General features: G+C 40.2%; 1 protein-coding gene and 1 long non-coding RNA gene across 4 annotated transcripts in view; one reads left to right on the top strand and one right to left on the bottom strand.

The window, feature by feature from the left end:
* The window catches only part of DTNBP1 (dystrobrevin binding protein 1), a 69,987-nt gene extending 63,027 nt beyond the window's left edge, over positions 1 to 6,960 (bottom strand). For both annotated transcript variants that reach the window (XM_069809168.1, XM_069809169.1), the window contains exons 1-4: positions 6,819 to 6,960; positions 4,198 to 4,248; positions 1,098 to 1,148; positions 200 to 260 (exon numbers count right to left, since the gene is read on the bottom strand). In XM_069809168.1, the coding sequence (XP_069665269.1) occupies positions 200 to 260; positions 1,098 to 1,148; positions 4,198 to 4,248; positions 6,819 to 6,874 (219 nt within the window). In that variant the 5' untranslated portion in view covers positions 6,875 to 6,960. The remainder of the gene's footprint in view (positions 1 to 199; positions 261 to 1,097; positions 1,149 to 4,197; positions 4,249 to 6,818) is intronic.
* A 165-nt stretch (positions 6,961 to 7,125) lies between these two features.
* LOC138690331 (uncharacterized) overlaps positions 7,126 to 18,561 on the top strand; it is a 76,240-nt gene continuing 64,804 nt past the window's right edge. For both annotated transcript variants that reach the window (XR_011329169.1, XR_011329168.1), the window contains exon 1: positions 7,126 to 7,297. This is a non-coding gene — a long non-coding RNA (uncharacterized lncRNA). The remainder of the gene's footprint in view (positions 7,298 to 18,561) is intronic.

Below are 18,561 nucleotides of genomic sequence, written 5' to 3'. Positions count from 1 at the left end.
ATTAATAACTTGAACCATGACTTTTCTCATTTTTCTTCCTATTCTCTCCTCTGTCCCACTGGTGGGGGAGTGAACAAGGCTGTGTGGGTGCTTACCTAGTGGTCAGGGTCAACCCAGTATGCTGGTACTAAAAATTTTAGTTTAAAATTCTTTATACATTTAAAAATATTTCAAATGTGGCATTGGTATTTTTTCCTACCTCTCCAGCTTTTGCACAATCTTTGGCTCCTTTGTGAAGGGCAGCCCAAGCATTTTCATATCTGAAGAGAAGAAAGATAAATTACTATTCTTACTATGTTCCCCTTACAAAGGAAGAGGATTTTATGGATGCCACTGTGCTTATATTTACAGTGACTACCAGAAATAACAGTTTAAAAAGCTGTACAGTTCCTTCTGGTATTTACTGTTCTACCAAGACAAGTATACAGTAAAGAAATAATTTATTTCAAAGAAAAAGCAATTCATGTTTTTTAACCTGCTAGCTTACATTAAGAGCTAAATGGACCCAGCAATATTTATAAGACTACACATGAAAGCCTTAAGCACTACTTGGAACACAATTTCATTAAGAAAATGAAAAAAAATTAACAAGATTGTAATCACACACACACCCCCAAAAAAAGAGATTTTTTTAAAAAGATAAAAATACAAAGGAAATTTGTAATGCAGATAGCTTCTGTTACTCCGAAAAAATGTGATTAAATACACATGGAATACACTTTCTCTTCATGGCAATGACAGGCATACTGTCTCTATTATACCAGAATGAAATCATATCAAATATGTACAAGTTATAAAACATCAAATTTAAACCACAGGCTGGGCCTCAGTGCTGATCTCTTTCATCCCTGTGCATTAGACCATGAACTAATGTAATCTTTCAAACGTTGCTTTTCCTCCAGAACTTCTGTTTCATTAATATGACAGCACTTCAGGATTGGGCAAGCTTTAAACATATTTATTATTTTGTAACCACCCCCACTCTACCAACTGCAGAATTCGTGACACCTTGATTTTTCTTCTCATTTTCTTAACCTAATAAAGTTATTTCTGAAATTATAGGAAGCAGACACTAACAAAGAAATGAAAGGTCATACCTGCTCAGTAATTCCAGTCCAGCAGAAAACTCTGGCAAACACTGAACAGTTCTATAAAGCAAATTGTAAATATACAAATGTTGTTAATGAATAGAAGGCTGTTATAAAAAATGTGTACACACATATCTGCGTTTGACAGATATGCTGAGCACAGAAATATTCCCTACTGTTCACTTTCACAAACATTTTGTCAATTCTGGTTTAAAATGCATTACACAGTGTATCTTACAAGAATATTCCAAAGCTGGGGTTGTTTTTTTTCTCCTTGTTGTTTTATGGTAGCCCATTCTTTCCTTTTTTTGACTATGTCCATTAAAAACAACTTTTATGAGATAATTTCTTAGTACACTTAACAAACACACAGGATGAACATTGTTTTAACTTAAAACAGTGGACAGAAACATTCTGAAAATAAGACTACTACACAAGTTCTTTACGTTAAAAAAAAAAATACTAAGCTAAAGAACCCTTGTCAGTTTAATGCCCTAATGATCTCCTATTGCATGCATACATTTTCATTAATAACAGCTTGAAATATAAAGGCAACTTATCATAAGTTAAAGAAAATTAACAATGCAGCACTTTTAAGGACATACTACATGACGATCTTGATGTCATCCAAGATTTGTCTCTTGGAGGATTACCGGAGTAGACCATTTTGCACTGTCATCCAAACAATTTGAATGGGAAAAAAACCCCCACCATAAATGAAACCTTTTTTTCCTGAAACCAAGGGAAAAGTGATAGAATCAGTGAAGTGGGAAGGGACCTCAGGTGGTCTCTAGTGCAACCTCCTGTTCAAAGCAGGACCAGCTATGGGATCAGACCAGCTTGCTCATGGCTTTGTCCAGTTGCAACTTGAAAACCTCTGAGGACAGACAGAAACTTCACGGGCTCTGTGAGCAACCTGTTCCACTGCTTGACTGTCCTCACGAGCAAAAAGCTTTCCCTTCTAGCCTTTTCCTGTCTGAACATCTCATTTCACTTATGCCTATCATCTTTTGTGTTCCTACCACACACCAGTCTCCTTGATAACCTCTCCATAGGCAGTGACAGGCTGCTGCTAGGTCTCCCCGAAGTCATCTATTCTCCAGGCTGAACAAGCCCCAGTCTCAGCCTTTCCTCATACACAGAGGGTTCCAACCCCAACCATCTTGGTGGCCCTCCACTAAACTTGCTCCAGGTTATCAATGCCTTTCTCACATTGGAGGCCCAAACTGGACACAGTAGCTAGATGTGGTTTAAGGAGTGCTGAGTGCAGGAGATAATCACCTCCCCCAATTCTACTGCCTGTGGTCCTGTTCATACAGTCCAGAAAGCTGTTGGCCTTCCTTGCTGCCAGGCATGTTGCTGGCTCACATTTAGCTTGCTCTCTGCCAAGACCCCCAGGGTCTTTTCAGCAAAGCTACTTTCCTGTGAGGCAGTCAGCCCCACTCTGTATTGTGGCAGGGGATACTTTCTTCCCAGGGAAAGACTGTGGATTTACACCTCTTGAATTTCATGAAGTACCTCTTGGCCCCTATGGGCTTTTATGGGTCAAGTTCCCCAAATTGATCCTTCATCCACTACTGGTCAGTCTTCCTTCCACTAAGCACAGACCACTGGAAGACCTTGTTTGTGAGGACTGAAGCAACAAAAGCATCAAGTACCTCAACAACATTTACATTTGCTGTCACTAAATCATCCACCCCATTTATCAGCAATCCCACGTTTTCTTTGTTCAGCCTTTTAATTTCCAACGCAGGGCTAGAAGCTCTTCTTTTTGTCCTTGACATCTATTCTAAGTGTCAATTATAGGTGAGCTCTGGCTTTCCTAAGGCCATTACTGCATGCCAAAGAATTTATGAAGTGGGTATCAAGAAGTTATCCCTGACATCCTTCAGAATGCTTCTTGACTGCATACTGCTGTTTTGTCCTTTCAGCAGATGTCAAAGAAGTTAAAGGCCCCCACAAGAACAGAGGTTTAATGATACAGAGAATTCCCTAAGTTTTTTAGAGAAGACATCATTCACTCCCTGATCAGATGGTCAGGAACAAACTCCCATCACGCTACCACCCTTACTGGCCTCTCCTCTGATCCTGACCCACAAGCTCTCAGCCATCTTTACAATCAAGCTAAGCTATATTTGTTCCAGAACTTTATCAGCAAAGCAGAAGTCACCCTGGCATTCCCCTATTTGTTATGATCCAATTGGTTCACCCAGTGCTTTTCTCAGTGATGCATATTTACAGTACACCAGATGAACCAAAATATTGTGGACTGGAAACATACAAAGAAGGCAGTTGCCTAAAACAGTTTTATTCAAACCTTCACCCATTCTTAGTTTAGTTTCTGTGTCTTGTCAATATAACCAGTCTTCTGTTAAAAAACCTTTACATCCAAACCATCAAGCTTCAGAACATAATACAGTTTATTTCAGATGCCTTATTTTTTGTTCAGGGCTTGTTTTAAAACTAATTTGTGTCTGCATGCTGTGTTTTAGTAAGAACATGCTTTACACTAAAGCACATCTGAGCTTATTTGAAGAAGCAACATTCACAGACATAATTTACAGATGTTAGGTAGTCTCTCCCCATAGTTTACACAGGTTGAAAGAATAAACAATATACTAAAATGCAGAGGATAAAAAACCACCGCAACTCTTAAATCTTTTTCTGACAGAGATGAAAACAGATAAAGTACTACATTATACATACATTTTCCACAATAAAAAGGCTCATATTTCTGTTACACTAAAAAAACCTGACTTACAATTTTAGTACATGATATTTACAGAGATTGTAAACAATTACGTTTCTGCATCTGTACTGCAACTTAAATCTTGTATAAAGTTGTACAATAACACTGAATACTCATGTAATTTAAACAGTCATTTATAAATTGATTGATGGCCATCAGAAATTCTTTAGGCCTATCAATCAAGGTTCCATTAAGTGAAGTATTTCAATATTAGGTTTAAGGTTTTCTGTTATCAAAAGAATATTCTGTAAAATTATATGCAAATGTTTTTGTAACTGGATCATATATGAGTCACTTTCAAATTTTTCGTTAACAAGAACATCCTAGATCAATGCTATACATTAAGATGTTCGGAAGTACCTCTGCCTGCTTTTTTTTGCTTCTCTTGATTTGTCACCCAAAGTCTTCAACCTATAAATCAAAACACAAACCATCAGACATTTCCAACATCAAAAACAGAGAACAACTTCTTTGAACACATAATGTGTTAATTCCAGCCTATTATACTTAATTTTATTTCAGCTTATTTCACAAATGAATCAAATTTCACTTAGTTTTGTGGAGATTGTCATACAAAATTATTTCCACCCACACTGCTTCTAAATTATGATTTTTCTACAAGTGCGTCAAGCAATTGGGTACAAAAAGCTTAATGGGAGCTATATATCCAAGTCATCCAGCTCTTGATACCGTTCCCTTAGCAGACAGGTATTAAAGATCTGCATAGAAATAATCAATCTAATCCTGAAGAACACCCTTTACAAGAAGGCATACGTGCTAAGGAAAAGCATGACAGTCACACAGAGATATTTGTACCCACTTGCCATAAGTCTGTCAACACAAAACTAGTACAAGCACAACTTTCTTCTGCCAGCTATCAGAATCTCCAGCAGCATCACCACAATGCACTGCTGCTGAGCATATCTGAGGTTTGTTTCACCTATGGCCAGTTTCAAACTAAACTAGTACCTTGCTCCTAAAAAAAAACCAACAAACAAACAAACAAACCAACCCTAAAACCCTAACTGACAACAAATGACACCCCACACACCTCTTTTCCACTCTTTACTCTTTTTCAGACAACCCATATATGCTAGTCAAGTTGGCATGGCAGAGTGAGAACCAAAACCGTCTGCTATTCTCTGACCACCAAGATGATGGATGTCCCCAGCCTCTATGCCCTTTGGAGTCCCAGCTGTCCAGAACAGCAAGGGTTAGGAAGAAATAAAGGACACACAGACACAAGCAAGATGGAAATGAGCTATGAGCTCCAAAGATATCCTCCAGACATGACACAGACATACATAATCCTGAGTGACCCAGTGACTAAGAAACACCCTAACATACAAATATTCAGGCTGCTTCTAGGGTGAGCCCAGTCACTCCCCCAGTCTTGACCACCACCAATTTCCAGCAACTCAAAGACATTCAAAGCTCTATAGCAAAATAGGTGGTTGACAATTTGAGAAAATACATGTTAAGGCAGGTGTCCACTCCCTGTTTAGAAAGCTGTTAATAAGTCAAGCCAAGTAGCAACAACCACAGCACACTGAGGAAGACCACAATTGTTGCAGAAAAGATCTGCAATTTGCTCTTCTTCTCTGTCATGTTCCCCAGTATGTACCCCAGCCTGTAAGAGCAGCACTCCTCTGTATACAGGGATAGAAGGAAATGCTGGGTCACTACTGGTTCTCTTACTGGAGTATCTGCCAGGCAGTCAGAAGTAAAGGTTAAAGTATTTATCACTAGACTACACAATATCAACTTCCTTTCAGCAGTGTTTCTGTACAAAGTAGAGGTAGTGTGAGACACATCGCTCAAGCTGGCAGAAGCACACAAACTACTGCCCGAGCACAGATAAACACAGCTCACTGTTCTGTTGGGGTTTGGGTTTTTTTTTTTTTCCTCCTCCTGCAAAAGATTGCTTGCAGGTAAATGGGTCAAAATGTAGATATTTTAGCAAGTAAGTCATTATAAACTATTTATTTTAAGTTTCTGGAATACACAGACATCTATCACTATATATAAATTTTCACCATAGGGGTATTACAAGGCAGCCTCAACATAGCCAAAGACCACGTAGTTTTAAAAAGTAATTGATTACAACACGATACTCTCCTGTGGCTCATTATGAAGCAAATGTTTTGCAGCACAGGCACGACCTTGTTCTCCAGCTATCCACCGACTTCCAGCAACACTCATTTGGACCACCTGCTTGTATTAAAAATAGCATTGATACAGAGCCTACCTAAAAAAACCTTGTGAGGCAACGTACGAAAGATATCCTTCTACTTTTTAATGTAAGCAAGGGGTTGCTCCTTGCACTTATCCTGCACTTCTTTTCCCCAAGTGCCAGTAACTTATCTTCCAAGGAAAGAAACGCTTTTCATCTGCCAAACGGAGTACAGCAATGCTCTTTAAGCAATTACGCTAATCCATAAAACCCTGAAGGTCAGTTACTTCATAAAAAATTCAAGCGCGTTAATTGACCCCATTCACATCTTCCTCATTCTCTCAGAACAGCAGCCCTTCTTTCCCCCGACCGCAGCTGCCTCCCCAACACCAAGGCACCTCCTCTCCTCAACTCCCGACTGCAGCTGCGGGCTACCACGCAGCTGCCGGGGCTCGCTAGCCCGCCATGAGCCCCTCAACCGAGGCGGGAAGCAGTCTCTGTGTGTGTGTGGAAGGGGGGGCAGATTACACCCAGGAGCCGCGTTCCCAGCCCGCCCCGGCCCCGGAGAGAGCACAGCCACCGCCGAGCCGCCGCTGTGAGGGAAGGACGAACCCCCCCGGGGTGTCCCGCCTCCGCCATCTCCTCCTCTTCCTCCCTCCCGCCCGCCAGGCCAGTCCCCGCCTCCCCCCCCCCCCGGCCTCCGGTCACCTGCTTCCCCCTCCCCGCCCGGTTGCGGGTCCCTCTCCCGTTCCCCCCCAAGCCCCCCGCTAGTCCCGCGGTGCCGGGCCAGGCCCGGAGCGCTACCCACCCGGCGGTGAGGTCCTGCTGGACGCTCAGCAGCCGCTCCCGCAGCGTCTCCAACATCGTCCCGGCTTTCTCCGGCTGCGGAGGCCAGCGCCGGGACGGAGGGGAGGGGCGGGACGGAGGGGAGGGGCCTAGCTCCTCCCTCTCCCCCTCAGCCCGCGGGCGGTGCCGGGCGCGGCGGCCAGCCTGCGATGGTTAATCGCCGCCCTCGCGCCCAGCGGAAGGCCCGCCCTCTCTTTTCCGGCGGGGGCCTCGCGGGGGCGCGGCGCGTAAGGGCGCGAGTTACCTCAGAAAGTCGGGGGCGTCGGGGAGCTGCTGAGGGGCAGCTAGGTCCCTTGTTTTCTTTTCCCGGTGTGCGAGTAATGCCGGGCAGAGCTGCGGTTAAAGCCCGGGCCGTTTCAAGGATAGATTTTGAGTAAGCGCGTGGATCCCTGAAGTTGCAGCTAGAGGCCTTTTAACAGACCGCAGTAAGCTCCTTGGCAGGTTGGGACACTGACCTTAATGATTTTGACATCAGCGATAGTAGCGTAGGAGTGAACTCGGGGAATCGGGTTTTGCAACAAAATCCTAGAAGTATGGAAAGCAAAACCGCCGGGTCTCCCTAGGATTGCTGGGTTCTTGGAGTAAAGGATAGATGATAATGCTTAAAAGTCCTTGCAAAGCAGGTAGTCGAACTGTAAGTTTGTCTGTGTGGCCCACTGCTGGTTTCTTTGGAGACTGCCAGGCTTGTATACATATTAGTGATTCTTAAAAACAATGACAAAAAAAGGTGCGCGGGGGGGGGGGTGGGGGTGGCTGTTACTACAAATAGTAAATAATGTAAGTGAAAAGTTTTAATTAAGCTTCGAGGTACTATCTGTTCAGATAATAACTGGTATGAGTCATGCAACTAATCTTGAGAGAGTTTATGGAATCAGACCTTTTTAGAACAACTGGCTGGTCTTTCTGGATGACTGTATTTACAGTCACAGTAATAGGAAGAGTCTCCCACCCTGTGTGTTTTCAGTTAATATTTGAGGAACATGGACCCAGGATTTAGATGAATCTGGGAAATCTTAAATTTCCATTTAATTGAGACTTCACTGTTTACATAAAGCACTGAGATTTAAAGTCAAAGCATTTTATTGTTGTCCAATTAATTTTGGTTAAAAGTTCCCAAAAAGCAGAGAGCACTGAAATTGTTACAAGGAGAATGTACACAGAGGGGGACTGTTGGGTGTGTCATCTGATACTGCAGAAGTATACTCAGAGTGGTTTGAGCTACATCCAGTCAACTGGAAAATTGGCACCATAATCCCATTCGCTCTCTGCTTGTGTGCTTTTAGAATAATATGGGACCTATAGGTTGTTTCTGATGTGGCTTATTGAAAACCAGTATTGCTCTGTGGCCTTAATACATGGTAAAAGTTAAATGCCTGCTAAAAGAAAAATGATTGGGTTGATCATTTCAAGCATTGAAATTGATGTATCTCACCTCATCTTGAGGTCAGAAAGACTGTTTCCATGGCAGACTGCATATGAAGTTCTGTAAAAGAGCATATGACATTTAGACAGTATTTTTCTCTTGCTTGGCCCAACAATGATATCTGAAAGTAGCAACTTTCCACTTCCCTGGATGGTTAGCTCTCCAGACTAAGAGGGGAAGGACGTGAATCAACAAGTTTTTTCTGATGTATTCAGAGACATGCATTACAAATGCTGAGAAAAGCTGTGCAATCTGGCCTTAGGTAATATATATGTTATAGGAATTAAAGTTTTCAGAAAACAAAGTAGTAGTCTTAACCTTTAATTTTCACCTTTCCTTTGAAAAGATATATGAATTTCTTCTGTGTTACATATTTTCAATTTTCTTGTGAATGTTTTTGTCAGCAGTGGCTCTAATAATTCACAGTGAGTATACGCTTTTAGACTCCATTGCTTCTTTTGCAATTAAAAGAACTATTCAAAGACTGCTGTCTTGTACAATTTCATTGCCATGTCTGTGTAGAATCTGGGAAAAGAAATGTGTTGAGATAGTGTTAACAGTCACAGTAATCCTAGAAATGCAGGAGTGGAAGAGACTTCTAAAAGCACATGCTATGGTCAAGGGCCGTGGTGAATTATAAATGCACTATGTAGAGTTTTGTTTAACTGGTTCTTAGGAACTTAAAATGAAGGAGATTCTGCAAACTCCTTATCAGGTCACATGTTTAGCTTGATCTTATTTATTGTTTCTAGAATGAGTAAGCCTCATTCTTTTTTTTTTTCTCCTTGTTGTCACTTTCCAAACTTCTTATTCTTGTTGGTCTGATCTGGACGTTCCCCAGTTTGTCCAGAAAGTGCAGAGCTATAGCATTTCCATCACTGAAGCTGAATTACATGGCTTCATTCAGAGCCCTACACAAGTTACATATTTTTACTAGTTAATTAATATTAATGTACAATAGCAATTAATTTAACACACAGCGTTTATGTGGCATGACAACTGTTCATCTGCTTGACCCAACATGGATTATTACCTTTTCAGACAGCAAGGCAAGCTTTTGAGACAGGAACAGATCCTTCAGGTGTTAATTCAACACAATGACACCTAAATTCTGTCAGGGGCTTTGGATCAAGTTTTCCAGAGATAAAATTAATGCTAAGTAACTTTTTAATATCAATGACCTGTTCTGCTCATTTAGTAGTAAAGTAGTTCACAGCTGGTTATTTGATATTAATTATGACGGAATTTGAGCCAGGAGCTCCTAGTTTATTCTTCTGCTTCTCCGATACTAGCACAGGTAAAATCTTAAGCAAGTGTTCTGTAAGTGGCTATACTGGTCTCTGCAACAAAATGAAGATTTCTTTACTTTTCTAGATCAGCAGCCCTTAGAGACATAAGTTAGGCTACATTTCTGTAACAGGTTAAGCAGCCCAAAGTCACCCCTAGTCCTGGTTTTGCATTATTCCACCTTTTCCTAGGCTTTAGTGACCCTGATTTAGATTGACTTTACATTAAGACTGCTGTGAGGGAGTGATACTGCAAAGAGACTAGGCTTATGCCCATTAAGCTCTGCAGTGAAAGGTGGGTTTAAATACTTGCCCATTCTGCTGATCTGACATGAAATTTAGTTCGTTTAGGTGTCTATCTGGTCTATGTCTTGATCTCTGCTTTTGAGCGCAGTTAACTTGATAGCCTTCAATATGACATTTCCAAACTGACTTGAAGTAGTAAACAGAACTCTTGGCCCTTCAAAATTTCTCAGGTTTGTGGAAGTAATTTTGTCCTCCACAGTCTTGCTGGTAGAAACTGGTTTTGCCTTCATATAATTTTGAATGTTTGAAGTGGAACTGAATTCTGCTCTCATTAAACACTTTTACTCTCATTCTTGGTCCATTTTCAATTTTGTTCAAAATAATGCAAGTGGTGCAAAATAACACACAACATCCATTCAGTTAAAGCAGGCAGCAAAGCTCAGACTTTTGCATCAGAACCAAATACCAGCTCCTCTGCTTCTTTTTCAGAAATATGTGTTGTGAATTTGAATCCAAGTTCCACTTCCCACATCAAAAACTCGTGCATGCAATTGTAAATGGTTTAAGGTGTCAGGCAGGGCAGTGCTGGAGACCAGCACCCCTACAACAAAGCTCAAGCAGAGACTGAACGCCCAGGTCTAAGCTCAGGAGGGGTTCCCGGGCCCATGGTTAGAGGGTGTGGATGGAAGCCACAGGTGAGGTTAGTGAGGGCCATTAAGTGCCCTCAGGGCTCTGACACAAGGCAAGGGAAGTTTACTGAAGTGTTGATGAATGGGGGTCCCTAGAAGCAACTTGTGTCAAATGATACAGTACTTGCTTTAACCTTCTGACATCATTGTCACGCATGCAGTGGGATAGGTGGGGAGAAATAAAAATATGGGAGGGATGGCTTATGGTTAAACCATAAGCATGGTTTAACAATCTCTCTTTATTTTTAGGTTTTGGGTGCAAATTTCTTAAATTTTTATTTTAAAACTGTAGAATATGATTAAAAGTTGACTAGTGGACATTAGCTCTTGAACTGTATACATTGTTTATTTTTCTAGCTAGTTCTGTACTGATATAAAGCTTAAATGTTAGAAATATCTGAGATGAACTTTAATTCTAAAATGCTACTACTACCGTTTTAATTGATAAAGGCTACAATGAAAGTGTGTTAAGGTGTGTTGCAGCATTTCTTGCAGGAATTCCACTGCATGCTGAAAAGAAAGGTTGGTATCTATCGGAGAGTTTCATGTGCCCAAAGGTTCAACAGGGTCATATGATATAAGTGGAAACTAAATTTGAGCATTACATCGTAAGAGCTGTCTTGTCATAGTCTCACAAATCTTGAGGCCTCATTACCATTTCTAGCAGCTTCTGAGAGCTCCCTTTTCCAAATTAAATTTTATAGCTTCCTAATAAGAGTTAATTTCTGATCTTACCTGTACTAACTCTTTGGGCTTTAGTGATGTAATAAAGTCTCTGCAGCCGACACAAAGCTTTTCTGTTATATGAATAGAGAATATCTTTTTATCTCAATAAAGCAAGTTGGTTTGGGGTTTTTTGTTTACTTTTCCGGGAAGCTAGCACAAGAAGATATGGACAGCGATCATTGCCAATCCTAGTGAGAACTGGAAGAATAATTTCTGTCCCACAAGTAAAAATATTCTTAATTCGCTTCACACAAGAACAGGTATGGGACTTAATCTCCAGATTAATATAGGTTCAAAGACCTGTTTTAGATGTTAACTTTTTGATGAACCATCTTTCTGATAGCATGAAAGAAAGATATTTATAATTCTATATTTAATATTTTTCTGGAGAAAATTTGAAGATTGGCTTAGTCCAAACTAAAAGTTTGTATGTATAGTACCCTACACTAAGATAGTGATTAAAAAAATAGAATGGAGTTGGAACTGATGAGCCCAGATAGGTGTGTTGTAAATGAGACTTAACTGGAGTACAATAAAATCAAAGCATTATGTTACTTCAGTTTCACTGTTCCTATGAGACATTGGAGGGGGGCACATCATAGTGATAAAGATAAATAATGGTGAAATTCTGTGAACCTCCCAGTCTCCTTACATCATATCTGGTGATTGAACACACGATTAATTGCTACCTTTCTCATCTGTAGGGAAAAATTGGGGGTGGAGGGAATTGGTGGCTTAGCAGAGTTAGGAAGCTGAACAGATCCCTTCTGCAGGATCTTAATTGCTGAATCTGATATTGGGGAAGGGACAGGAGCACATACCTGAGGACAGACATTTTCAGGGGCAGCCTGTAGTTATACCTGACTGGATGTAGTGGGAAAACACATCCTGAAAGGAGTGACCATCTCAACATGGCTGCTGTTCCTCTCCTTTCCTGAAACCTACCCAAATTCAGACTTTGTATTTTCTTAATCTTCCATCATGGCTGCGTTCAGTCATGGAGATGGGAACAATAATTTTGCTGTCACCACTGAAGGTGGCAGAGCTTGAAAACTTAGAATGCAAGACATGGGCTTCTGCTATCTTTCCTTTCCCCACATCCTCTTTTCTGCCTTCACTTTATTCCTCGTCTTTTATCTTTTTGCCTTTTTTCATATAGTCAGCCAAGACCATCCCTTCCTCAGTGCTGCTGTTCTCAGCGAGGCAACCAAAGACAAAATGTTAAACCTGCCGCTGCTTGAAGCCTGTCAGGTGTGGTAGTGCATAATAAGATCATGTGCTCTGGCTGTTTCTCCACCAGTGAGCTTGCAAATGAAAGTTGGGACTGAAACTATATTTTCTACTCTTACTGAAGTTTTCTGTCTTTTTTTATGTGCTTTTGCTAAGAAAGTATCATTGGAATAGATCCGCAATGGCTCCAGACTACTTCTGCTCATTGTCTCTTACCAAATTAGTTGAATTGACCTCATCTCTGACATCATCTAAAAGACCACAAACCAGGATTTTCTTCTATCATAGGAAAGATACTTCAAAAATGAGGACATTATATAAAATGTTATAATTTGAATTCTCTCAGTATCTTGAAACTTCTGTACAATTAAATTTTTTGAAGTTAATACAACAGCTTCCTAAAAGAAAGTGAGGATCATAACTCCAGCTACTCAATGTAGTTCAGATTGAGTGTGCTGGTTTTGAGAAAAGGACAAAATATGTAGTGGATTAGCCAGTTCCACTAGAGGGCACAGCTGTGTATAGAAAAACAGAAATATGCTAGTATTCATTTCTCTGGAAGTGCACGCATCTTAAATGAGCAAAATATTACTGATAATGTATTAAGTACAAATCATGGCTTATTTCGTCTCAGAAGGACACCTTAAAAACTGCTACTGGTTTGAATGGCATCAGGCTCAGTATGTAGTGGCGACCTGGTATTTGATGTAGTCACAGTGTTGCTTTCATAAGCTCCTTTCTCCTTGTTAAGCAGGGTGGGGAGATCTGCATTACACTGGTTCGCCTGTATTTTTATGGACAATGCAGACGATGTTCAGAAAAAAAGCAGAGACAAGAGCCTCATGTCCCTGCCTCTTAGCAGAATACTAGGTTACACTGTTTCCGATGTCTCTTACATTGTCACTACTGTTGAAATGATCTGAGGGGATGCACTTTGTAACAATAGATTTCAGAAGAAGACATGCTGCTGTGTCTTTGGGAGGAGGATCCCATGATCTTATAGACAGCAGCTGCCTGTTTCAGGCAGGTTTAGCCTGTGAATTAGAAGACATACTTGTGTAGACTGCATAGCTTGTATAACTAATCTTGACCCAGTTGTCAAGGAAATTAAAAAGATGTATTAAGTATGAATGAATGCTGTACAATAATATTTGGAGTAGTATTAAGTAGCTATGTTGTGTCTGCATCTGCTATTTTTTGTTGTTCTTGTGTATAATTTTACTAGAGTAGGCATCGTATCATATGATTAGATGTTCCCCTAGGCTATAAAGCATAATTGGTTTGTTTGAGGAAAAAGTCGTGGTTTTTCCTTGTGATTGCAGTGCCAGAAAACGCTGGTGCGACTGTAGCTACACTTACAGGGGCGGGGGGGAGAACTTTAGCAAAGCCTACGTCTTTTGGAGGTGTTCCGAGAGGGACTCCCCTTCTATTGCTGTATACTGTGTCAGCACTAGGAGGCTCTACTGGTGTCTCTGTGCTGGTTTAAGTGAAGCAACAGAAATGCTGTTTGCAGAGAAGGGACTGCAAAAATGCTAGGAAACTGCTGCAAGTGGATGGGATGTGTCGTGAAGCACAAGGGGGTTTTAGTCGAATAAAATACACATTTCCCCAGTGCTTACTGCTCTATTTAAGTTCTTATGTATTACTTTCAATTTTCTATTAACGTGACCAATTTCTGCTCCCCTGGATGTCAGAAGCATGGTTTGAGGGAAGTGGAATGAGGCCCAGAGTGAGATTCTTGAAGGACAAGCATACTATGTGTCAGTTTTATTGATCAGAGGCAATTAGCTCAGCCAAACCCAATTAGGACACAGTTTTAGTTTTATACACACAGACATTAATCGCTCATTATCCAAGTGAACTCTAAAGGGAATTACAACAGACTAACAGAATAAAATGGCTGTCCCTTTGCTGTTAATGCAGGAGTTTTCTAGATTTGTATTTGTCACTAAACTGCTAATTTCACTGACTTCCTCTTATCTTAAATCAGCTTTTGGGTTTTGGATTTTTTTCCGTTAACAACATCTTAATCATCTGTCATTCTGGCCTTTCTGGTGACAAATATCATCCCATGAGTGAATTTAATTGCCTCTTTTTTTTTTTTTTTTTATACCATTAACTCCTCCCCTTCTTTGCTGCTCTTGCTTGAGGCAATTTTTGTTGAAGCCTTCTGGCTGACTGCCTAGCATTTGGCTAATAATTCTATGCAATTGTCAACTTCATACTGTTTCAGTGTTTGAAATGGAATTCTCTTTCCTCAGTTTCTATGGGTCTGATGTTTACTAGCCTATTATGCATAGAATCTAATCCACTTACGCTGTAAGTAGCTTGGAGACAGCTTTTTTTTTTATCATCACACTATGTTTTATTTATTGAGCATAATTCAGTTTGAATTAAATGAAATAGTCATAACGGTCCTTGTACTGTTGCAGAACTTTCTTATTAGTGCATTTTGTCAGTTTGATTTATTTTATCTGTCTATGTACAGTTGTTGTGACAACCCAGAGTTGCTTTACTAGCTACAGCAAGTAGCTTTCCTCCTGGAAAGTACTCCATATTTCAAATTACATAGCTTCAGGGTGGACCTGAGAATTGCATAGGCGAGTTTTGATTTAAAGCGTTGTCTTTTCTGTCTCTCTCTCTCTCTTTTCTCTGTTTTTTTTTAAGGTATACTTTTCATTTGGAAAGTAGCTGTCATTGCTGGATATCAAGGTGCATTGCATAGACAAATATTGTTCATATGAAATACACTGAGACAGAGAGGTCAAATGCTCGTATGTGGGTGCCTGCATTTATGGAACTGCAGCAGTGTGTCTTTGTGGCAAAGGAGGCTGATGGTATCCTGGGCTGCACTAGGAGGAGTGTTGCCAGCAAGTCAAGGGAGGTGATCCTTCCCCTCTGCTTGGCACTGGTGAGGCCAAACCTGGAGTGCTGGGTCCAGTTCTGGGCTCTCCAGTACAAGGAAGATATGGACATACTGGAGAGAGTCCAGTGAAGGGCCACAAAGATGCTTAAGGAACTGGAGCATCTCTCCTGTGAGGAAAAGCTGAGAGAGCTGAGGCTGTTTCACCTAGAGAAGAGAAGGTTCATGGGAGATCCTATCAATGTGTATAAATACCTGAAGGGAAGATGTAAAGAAGACAGAGCCAGGCTCTTTTCAGTGGTGCCCAGTGACAGGACCAGAGGCAGTGGACACAAACTGGAACACAAGAGGTTCCCTCTGAACATCAGGAAACACTTTTTCACTGTGGGGGTGAACAAGCACTGGCACAGGTTGCCAGGGAAGTTGTGGAGTTTCCCTCCTTGGAGGTACTCAAAAGCCGCATGGACATGGTCCTGGGCAACTGGCCTTAGGTGGCCCTGCTTGAGCAGGGGGGTTGGACCAGATGACCTCCAGAAGTCCCTGCCAACTTCAACCTTTCTTTGATTCAGTGATGTCTGTATAACCTTGTTTGCTTGGAATACCATATTAAATTTTCAGCTTATGACCATTTACGACTTCATTTTACTTCCTTTTTACTCATATGTACAACTTTTGGAAGTGGCCTGTACAGTGAAGACGCAGATCTTTGAAAGCAGAGGTTGCCCCAGATTTTATGTGGAAGACTGAACTAAGATGGTGATTCTTTGATTCTTACTGTAATAGCATTCTTATTGTAATACCTTTACTGTATTGCTTTAATCAGGCAGTGATATGTTTTCTTGCTTCCACTAAATCATCAGTCTCTGGGAGTAATGCAGTAATTTCAAATTAGCTCATTTGATACTAAGGGTTCTGAAAATGCTTTCTGAATATCAGTAAATGAAGACTCAAGTACATACAAACATACAAGATTTTAAATATTCAGCAATTATTGATGGAATTATTGTATAAGTAGAAATCAGGTCTTGTCAAGGTTCTCAGCCTTAAATATTCATGTTAGTCCAAAGATTTACTTCAGCATGAGATTCCATGCCTTTTTTTCTATGAAGAGCCTAAATATGACTAATAAAAAAAGAATAATGTAATATACATCATATTTTATGTATGTAGGTATACCTGTGTGTGCATGTACAAATTAAAGTCATGACTGTAATACTTTCATTTTTGCAATAGCAGAGGAAAATCTTAGCTATCTGATTTATACCAGACACTTAATTTTATTTTTCACAAAAGTTATTTGATTTTAAATAGACCATTCAGTGTCTTCAAGTTGTCAGATAGGCTGAAGAACAGACTTTGGGAGATGAAAAACAATCCAGCTTTGTTTACTAAAATTAGTGATTCTGTTGAGTTCATATGAATTCAGTTTACATACACATATTGATGATGCCATTAGTCCATTTTGTCATTACCAGAATAAGAATGCAACACCTACTTCTGTTCATTCTCCTGTTTGAAAATCCTTTTCAACAGCTCTCACTTTACATTTCCTTGGGACTATAAAGCAGAACAACTTGCTTTCCATTTCATTCACAAATGAAACATAGGCTCTTTTCTCTCCAGTAAAATGCATCTTATTATAAATAAATCATCACTTAAAGAAATATACACTAAAAGGCAGGAATTGCTTGTGTTAAAGTACATATACATCTTCTGCATAAGAGATTCATACATTCCTTTATCCAAGGCAAAATCTACAGTTTTAAAAGTAAGTTGTTCTGTGAACAGTGGAACTAAGTTTTTAAAATTATTTTTTTCTCCCACATTCCTCAGTCCTTCCCACCCTCAGTGCTCAAGTAGTTCTTCCATCGCCTTCCCATGTCTTTTGCCAGTTTGGCTGAGAATGTGGCAACATATGCTGTTGCTGAAATAATCGTGTGCTGATTGCCTGTTCATTATAACCATGGTGATTGGCCAACTGGCTGAACTGCAACTGGCTTTTCCTTAGTGGTAGCACTAATTTTGATCCATCTCTAGCAATCAGTTTTCACAAGATGTATAGGAATTTACTGTCTCTGAGAACTGTGTAGCTCTCTGAAGTCTGAAGTGCGCAATGGACACACAGGTTTAGGAAGGGGAGGCCTCACAGTACAGTTGTGTAAGTCTCACTTCCTTGGGAAATCAGGTTCAAAGTTACTGTCATATTATACTCATATCTCAGAAAAAAAGAATCTGAAAGTCCATCAAAGTTAGTAAAATTATCAGAACTATTAGTTCTAACTAAAATTACTCAGGGCAACAGAATTACTTTTAATTTTTTAATGTTATTAGAGGGAGAACCATTTGTGAAGTTTCGATACCTATTGAAGTTAGTGAGGTTACATCAGTGTAACTTAATGGAATATGGTTTTAAAATGCTATTGTACTGTCTTTTCCAGAGCAAGTGAAAGATGAATCCTGATGCAGCAAAGCAAAATGCTCCAATTATAAAATAACAACGGTATGTCTCCAAGGATTTTTGAAGTTGCATGAGGTTAAAAACATAGGTGGTATATGGTGGGATCCCCTGATATACAGGCACAAGGCAGGTTCTCCCTTTTTCTTAATAAAACTCTTCACATTAAGGAACCCATTTAGGCCTGAAATGTCAAAGCAGTACACATTTTTATCTAGGGTCGGCTTGCATCTAGAGTGCCTTTGTGGCCATAACGTATTATTATTATTATTTGTCCAGTACAGCATCTGTGTTAAGTGATTTCAAGGTGCTACATTCCAGACATTGCAGAAGGAATTCTCTCTGCCTCAGTGACCTGGAAGTCTGAAGCTCACAAGCTTCAGACAGAAGTCCTCATCTTCCCTGGAGCAGGGGAGCCATCTAGCAGAAATTCATCAGCCTGCAGAGTCTGACAGGTGAACAAGGTTCCTGCTGAGCAATTTCAGTGAATAGATGCATTCTTCCATCAATTATATTCTGTCAAATTGGCATTTATCATTTGAAACCTGTTTTTCAAGAAATTTTCTAGCCAGCTCTTGTAAACAGAGGAAGAGTGGAGTTGAATATTAATATTCCGTAATTTGGTTATTTCTTGTGGTGCCTTCTTTTAAGAAATGAATGTTTCATTTTCTTCTTTTCATACAGTGTAGAGCTTGGTTGAGTTCATTTCATTTATCAACCATTCAAGTTATCTGATATAAGAAACAGGATTCACAAACACTTGAACAAAACTGCTTAACTGTCTATG

Source organism: Haliaeetus albicilla, chromosome 21 (assembly GCF_947461875.1).
Source record: "Haliaeetus albicilla chromosome 21, bHalAlb1.1, whole genome shotgun sequence".
Classification (NCBI taxonomy): Eukaryota; Metazoa; Chordata; class Aves; order Accipitriformes; family Accipitridae; genus Haliaeetus; species Haliaeetus albicilla.
This window is presented reverse-complemented; position numbering and strand designations above follow the sequence as displayed.